Source organism: Dendrobium catenatum, unplaced genomic scaffold (assembly GCF_001605985.2).
Source record: "Dendrobium catenatum unplaced genomic scaffold, ASM160598v2 fragScaff_scaffold_1664, whole genome shotgun sequence".
NCBI lineage: Eukaryota > Viridiplantae > Streptophyta > Magnoliopsida > Asparagales > Orchidaceae > Dendrobium > Dendrobium catenatum.
The window spans coordinates 186684-194581 of NW_021320126.1; the positions used below are offsets into that span (position 1 = coordinate 186684).

General features: G+C 35.7%; 1 protein-coding gene across 1 annotated transcript in view; it reads left to right on the forward strand.

Moving 5' to 3' along the window:
* Positions 1-1111: 1111 nt before the first annotated feature.
* The window catches only part of LOC110091815 (BAG-associated GRAM protein 1), a 39378-nt gene continuing 32591 nt past the window's right edge, over positions 1112-7898 (forward strand). Inside the window, exons 1-3 of the mRNA XM_020816064.2 lie at positions 1112-1184; positions 3957-4085; positions 4170-4216. Coding sequence (XP_020671723.1) covers positions 1113-1184; positions 3957-4085; positions 4170-4216 — 248 coding nt within the window. The 5' untranslated portion in view covers position 1112. The remainder of the gene's footprint in view (positions 1185-3956; positions 4086-4169; positions 4217-7898) is intronic.

The window sequence follows — 7898 nt, forward strand, 5'->3', positions numbered from 1 at the left end:
TTGAACAAATTCAAAGCTTGGTTGGTGGCCGAAGGTTTCACCAAATTTTATGGGATAGATTATTGGGAGCCATTTGCCCTGGTTGTTAAACTTAAGTCCATTCATTCGGTTCTCTCCAAAATCTAAATATTCCCCTACACCTACTTGATATTAAAAAATATTTTTCTAAATGATGATATTGAATAAGATGTCTATATGTTTGTTTCCCCTGAGTGAGAGTCAAGTCAATGTTGACAAAGTTTGCAAGCTTCGAAAAACCTTATAAGATCTTAAGCAAACATTCTTTAAATGGTTTGACTAATTATTAAGGGTGGTGACGATGCATCGATTATCTCAAAGCTAAGTTGATTTTGTTTGATAATTGCTACCCAGTTTGAGGGGAATTAAGAGATGTTGCTGAGATCCTCCAATTTATCCTTTCGCCAACACTTTTCCAGTGAGCTTTCATTTTTGCTTTGTCCAGGTCATTGCTCAAAAGTATTATTCTTATGTACTTTTTGTAATTTCATCCATCTCAGTGATCCAAGGCATTGATCTTTCCTTCTTTGTATTTCATTAAATGTAATAAAGGTACTGTTTAAATATTCGGATCATGTTTTGTCATTTTTCATTTTTTGGTCATTCTATGTTTTGAAAGTATTTATTTGTAGTTGATGGGAAGATTGTGGATCACCTCCTTACATTTCTATTTACACGTAGTTTTTACTCATGAATCATTGAATAATTAAATCAATAAATTCTTCTACTTATTTCTTGAAGTGGGCTCCATCAAATTACTAGTGTATACATTTCTTCTGTCAAAATAAGTTAATCTATCACTAGTGACCAATATGTTTCATCAAACTGGATTTTCATCTTTTTCTCAGGTGAGGACTTAACATTTGCTTTTACTTAAAATTTTTTTAACAACACTTCCATGTCAAATTCTCGAAGAACATTGAGGTTGTTAACTTTCCTACTTTTCAGTTATTATTAGTACTGCATATAACTTGTTTCCATGTTAGAATGGTATGCTTTTTTATTTTCTTATATGTTTATTTACATGACAATGACGGTAAATCTGCTGGGATTTCGTCTTGAGCATTTTTTTTTCTCAATGTTTTTCTAGTTCAATGGTTCCTGGCTCGAGAAATCCAATGTGGGGAGAAGAGTTTAATTTTTTTGTTGATGCTCTTCCTGTCCAGGTTAGTTTGATGTGCCCTTGCCCCATTATTTCAATATTAATGACTGCATCGAACAAGTATCATGCATGAGCTCCTAGCCGATCACTTTTTTTTTGCTGATTTTGAAACATCATTTTTTTAGGAATACCGTGAAGAGAGATTAAGATTTATTTTTACTGTCTTTTCTACTTTTTGATGAACTCAAAATAAATTTGAGGAAGTTTAATGCTGTTTCATATCAAATATCATCTATCTGACTATAATCCAAAGTTCCAATTCTTTCGTCAAAAAATGGGCCTAGCTCACAGTGTCCAATGGTGTACAGGATATTTAAGGATTCACTGCTATTGGAACAAATGAAAATATTTGTGTTGTCATAACCTTGAGAAAACAAGGGAAGTTGACTTGAAACTTGTATGTTGAGGTGGTGTGCCACGACCTGGTCAGGAGGCTCGAATCAACGAAGTAGTTACAAACGGTCGGATGGTTGATTAAATTTTCAATTGCTAAAACTATCACCGATAAACTAAAAGAGTCACTTAAAACCTCTAAATAAAAACATTTACAATAATTACCTTTCCCTCACAGTGTTGCGCCTACGATACACATTCTCTCATATTCTACTCATTTTAAGCTTTTGAATAATACTTGTAAATATTTTTCATTAAAACAGTAAGTCATAAAATAACTTAGTGAGTAAATCATGCTTCTAAATTATTGTAACAAAAGGCTTTTGAAATAATATGCATGCTCATTTCAAAACATAAGGTAATTCTAATTAAACATTTTAAGCATGTTCATCAATATTATGCATATTTCATATCTTTATCATTTTTTATAAATAATACAACCGTCACAGAAGATACCGTAAAAAATAGTGTCACAAAAGGTACTACTTTTCCATTTCATTTTTCTTTTTCATAACCTTTTCCATTTACGAGCACAAGTTGCTTCCCTAACCAAGTACCATAAGGGGGTGTGCTTTATCAATTCAACATGCACATACAAGTATGTCTATCTAGCCATTTCATTTATAACCATTCATTAATCTTATGTAAAACATAAGATGCTAATTTAATTTGAAATGATCAATCATTTTATATGTGAAAAATAAATCATTTGCTATGGAATTAGAAGCAACGATAAAATAAATAATTTGTAATAGCAATTAGAAGAAACAATACAATTACCTGTGGGCTCCGAAAATTCGGCCCCGACCTCCGCTCGCTTTTCTTTTTATTCATCTTTTAAATAAATTTCTATTCTTTTACTTATCCTCTCCTCTTATAAATGTATTTATTATTATTATTATTATTTAATTAATTTGCAATTTATTTCTTATAAATATATTGAACTTGTCTAATGAAATTGGCTCATAAATCATTAATTATTATAATAATTGGCCTTAAAATTTTATTGTCATTCTAATTTAAATTTAATTTCATAAATAAATTTAATAGCATTTTCAAATTCTATCTTATTATTATGCTAATTTAAATTTAATTTCATAAATAAGACACTCAGGTGTATAACACAAAATAAATACCCAAGCTGAAATAATATGCCACCATCAAGAAGGTGCTTCAAAAGCATCTGATGAAAGAGCATCCAGCCATTTTGAACCTTCCACCCGACCTGCCCCAAAATAATATCACGGGAAAAAGAATCATCCAATCATAATTTACACCCCAACAATAGCTTCAGCGCCATTAAAATGTCAAGTTTCGAGCCAGGAGCCAGCGGATCTTCTTGCTGCTGGTAAAATAACAAAAATTCCCATCCGGAATGCATCTTAAGTAGATTTGTTTAGCTGTCATCTGATTCCGTTGCAAAATCCAAGCTATTAAAATATGACAACCCCAGTGAGCTCTTCAAATACAATAGAAATATGAAAATAAAGCTTAAACCTAACTCGCTGCTGCTGCAGCATGGGGAGAGGGGTTTTTTTTGGAGGGGGTGGGGGGTGGTGTTACCAAATATCTCCAGTCTGCAGGTAATAATAGTAATAATGGGACACCAAAGTGCATAAACCACTTTGCACTCACTAATCTTCCTGACAAAGTCAAGATGTGTATATAGAGATGCCACCTCAGAAGCCTCTTGTAACAGCCTCCAATAATTAGCTGGCTTGCTACTGATCAACATGTTGAGAATCTAAGCAGTAGATTCAATGCAATTTGAGTAAACCCTCAATCAACATATCAGCCTATGCCTATTATTGAACTTAAAGACCACATTCTGTAATCCTCGTTCATATAGCAAAAGCTTCATAAGGTAGCATCCAGCAGCATGTTCTAATACAAAACATGCAAAATGGACCTGATGGTGGTGACAAATGGCCAGAACACATCCCTACGAAGTATATCATATATTTATGTACCTGTTGTGGCACAATGGTGTGTAAAGAAACCCAGTCGGTAAGTATATTAAATATATTCTCTAAATTTCGCTTTGGTGCTTTAATAGCATGACAGGGAACATAATGTGCTACACAGTTTGGTCTTGTTACAAGTATTTCTATTGATGCAGAAGATTTTTCTTTTCGATAAGATAATCCGCCCGCACTTTCATTTTTCTTCTACTGCTCATGAACTGTTATTTCTTGGAGTAAGAAGTTAATGTTTTTTTAAGAATTTTCGGAATTCCATTGCTGAATCAAGATTAATCACAAAACTCTTGTACTTTATGCAGCCCCTCATCAGATGTTATTTCAGCATATTTTGTTTATGCATCTTGAAACCACAGGCCTGTCTTTCATGTGATAATTTTTAATTTTCTGTGCGATACTTTCAGATTAGTGTCACAATTTATGACTGGGACATAATATGGAAAAGCACAGTGCTTGGTTCTGTCATTATTCCTATTGAAAATGAAGGTCAAACTGGAGCTATCTGGTACACACTAGATAGCATATCAGGACAGGTTTAGTATACCAGTATACCATCCATTCTATTATATATTTAATGGAAAGCTACTTTTATTTAAGTGCATGTCAATTTTTTTCAGGTTTGTCTTCATATTAAAACCCAGAAACTTCCGGTGACTTCTGGCAGGTTTTTTCTTGCTTTTATTGGGGCATGACACTACTTTCCTAATACCACGTCTTGTTTTTGCTTATTAAATTAATTTACTCCTTTTTTACTTTCAATTTTTCTTATCAAGAAGCTTTCTGTAAAGTTTGTGAGTTCATTGCCTGATGTATTAAGCTATTTGTTTGGCTTTCATGGCATATTTAAAATAAGTGGCCTTGTAGGAGAAGTGCCAAATATTGCTTCAGTTGCTGGAATGCTCCTGTTGTTATTTGTTCACAATGTTTGGTGTTTGAGCTTTTTCTAACGTCTTCTGATCCATAATATTTTCAATTTTTTTGATTGCTAATGTTTTTACATTATTAATTTTTCGTTTGTTGTCGAATATGGCATGGATGCTATAAATATTTAAGAATTTGTAAATGATCTAGTCTAAAGTCCAGTAGTAAAGGCAAATCGCTCATTTTACTTATTTAAACCTCTTTTCTATAAGGACATCAGATACAAACTCATTAAGGCTATGTTCTTCTCCTCAGCTTTTTAATTAGTTTAATGGTGCTAAGTTCCTCATCATTTAGGACTTACATGCTAGATTACTAAATTCTTAATTATTAGAAAGCGACTGGTGTTTAGATGATGGCATATACAAGGCGAACATAAGTTAACATCAATTTGGTTTTCGTTTCATAAAACTTCAATAACAGTAGTTTATATAAGTTTCTTATTTTTTTGCATAGAAGAAAAGTTTTGTTTTCAATCATGTGTTTGCAATTGTGTTTCTATGTGTTGAGGAATGACAGGAGGTCATGATGAAAGTTAATTTTCATAATATTGTACTGTGGGCTCCTAAAATTCGGCCCTAGCCTCCGTCGGACTGTGTTTTTTCTTTTCAGGGAGAGTTTTAACATATTAAATTCCGGGGTAAATTTTGGAAGGCAGATGGATTTGTAGATAAGACACTACCCAGAGATTTCGCCTCATTTTGCGAGGACTTTATAATCTGAGTTTTGGTTTCCTATAGGTGCAAGCCCCTATAGTTAATTACCCCTCCCGATTACGAGAGAGAACTTTCGATTAAGGCTAGTCGTTAATCAGAATATCAGATACATGTTATCTGGCATATAGTAGCAGCATTGGGCTTAGATGATATTTAAAATTAGAAATTTCACCATCTTGCATTTAAAGCGGATGGTGGGGGAATGAATGATAAACCCGATCAAGATCCCATGGTTTCGTCATCTTGGGCCATCATGGTCCCTGGTCTACTTAGTCAGAGGAGGTAATCGATCCAACCTGACAGAAGGATCATTGTCGGCGGCCATGTGTTGCTTCGTCCAAGGGTACCTTGTAGACATGGGGTGAATATTTGTCGAAGGGGACAAATTTGAATCCACCTTAGCTAACAGAGGGCTTTGTGCCATATCGATTATATCCTATTGATTCATATCTCAAGGATTTGATGCCACTAAGGAGCGTATTGGCTCTGACCATAATCGGTATTTCGTGGTGCCATTGGGCGGAAACCACTCGGTTCAGAGGGCCCCGGGTCATAACCTTTTATCCTGCGGTGTCATTTGGCGGCAAAAGCGCCGGTTAGAGGACACATACCACATCCTTACTGGCAGGAGATTGTTTAAGAATTGATCCTAGTGATATTCACGACCAGGCATTAGCTCTTTGTGAGCTTAAATAAATTTTAATTTGTCCACCCCGACAAATTGTTGCGGAGGGTGGATGGATTTTACTTTAAGTGGTTGATGATTTAATTTCAATTTTAAGTATTTTGGATTTTGGAAGATTTTGGGATTTTGGATTCTTTGGAGCATTAAATTTCGTAGGTATTTGAGTGTCATTTTGAAATTATTTATGAACCCCTCCGTATGAGCTCTTTATTCAACACGACCATCATCGGGGTGTTTTTAAATTCATTTCCATTTGAAAATATCTTCATTTTGTGGATGAACTTTGCCAACTCTGTTGAGCTGTCAATAAAGGATCGGGTTTCTCGGGTTTCATGACTTTATTTGTGAATTTTCTTTGTTAAATGCCTTGAAGACCTATTATGAATGTATAAAATAAATATTCCTGCCAACTTCTTGACCGCATATTTATCCGATGGTTCGAACCCTATCTACTCTTATTTACCTGCTTAGGATGATCGGATTTTGTAGGCTTTATGCCTTTATTAGTGAATTCTCTTGATTATAGGCCTTGAATGCCTAATATGAATGTATTAAAATAAATATACCGGTCGCCACAACTGTATATTTATTTGAAGATTCGAACCCTGTCGACTCTTATTGATCCGCATAGAAGGATCGGGTTTGAGCTTGAATTCACTTATTGACCCTCGCAACATCCCTAGACGTCACGTGTATACTTATAACAAGCTGGCCGGGGCCCTTGTGGGTGTTTGGGGGCATTTTATGATTATTTATTGAACCTTGTCGACTCCTACTTGCTTAGGAGGATTGAGTTCAAATTTATTGACTCGCGCAACATCCCTAGACTTCACATGTGTACCAATAACACGCTCGCTGGGGCCCATGCAGGTCGTGATTGTATTTACCCCTTTAGTGTACCTATGTGTATACAAACTACGGTGCATTTACGGGGGTACTTTGAAACATTTGTAAACACATTCTGTCCGCTTGCATGGATGTTGGGGATTCGGTGGCGGTTTTATCTGGATGTTATGATGCATTTCATCATCTTGATGTTGACTCCTCTTTCTCCTTCACGGGAAGGTCTTTCTTGAAATTCGTCACTGTAGCTTTGAAAAGAACTCCTTTCAAGATCACCAGTATAGTTGACCTATTATTTTCGGTGTTTGTGGATACCAAAACTGTTTTCTTCCTAAGGATAGGACCAAGAAGAAACTTTGGAACACCAGGAAGTTTAGTTCTAATTTGTTCAAACACCCCTTTCGTCCTGTCGGGAAATGCCTTTTTTTGTACATTGAGTTGTCTTCATACCCGACGTACTTGCGAATCTCAATTACCGTTGTTGTAGGTGATATCTGTACTTGTGTCCATAAGGGTTCGTTATACTTACGATATATCCATTGCTGTTATCCACAAGTAGCTCGTATTTATTTGTAGGGATCAGTTGTATTTACTACAAACTCTTGGGAGTGTTCGTAGAAGAACCATCATCCTTGCATCATATTCACCTTTCACCAATCTCAGGTGGTATGATGATCGTGCTTGTTTGTAGGGATGAGTCTTCCACTACCAAGGGGTAGTATTGCCATCTCAATCTACAGGCATTGTTGCTTGTGTTGGAGATCTCAATAATGCATATAGGACACACATGCATTCTGCAGCCATTCGTTGTTCTTGCAGGTATGACACATTTGACCTCGTAGGGGCTCGTATGTGCTTCAAATGCGTTGCATTGTGTATGTTTGTAAGAAACTTTGTTGTTTGTAGATTTGAATGCATGTCAACTAGCATTGACTGCGGAAGGATTACATGTCACTTTGAACTTGATATTTGTATATTCATCTAAAATTCCTTTCATCTTTGTGGTGCTTAAGAGTCATTCGCTCTTTCTTGTTCTCTTCAACCTTTGCTTGCAAGCTAATTGATTGTCGAATGTGTTAGGCCGGCCTCTCCTGGGCCGGTTGAACTGATCCCTAATGGACCGATTCTCACTTATAGTAGTCGGCCCAAACCAGGCGGACCTGGGAAGGGGGGGGGGGGGG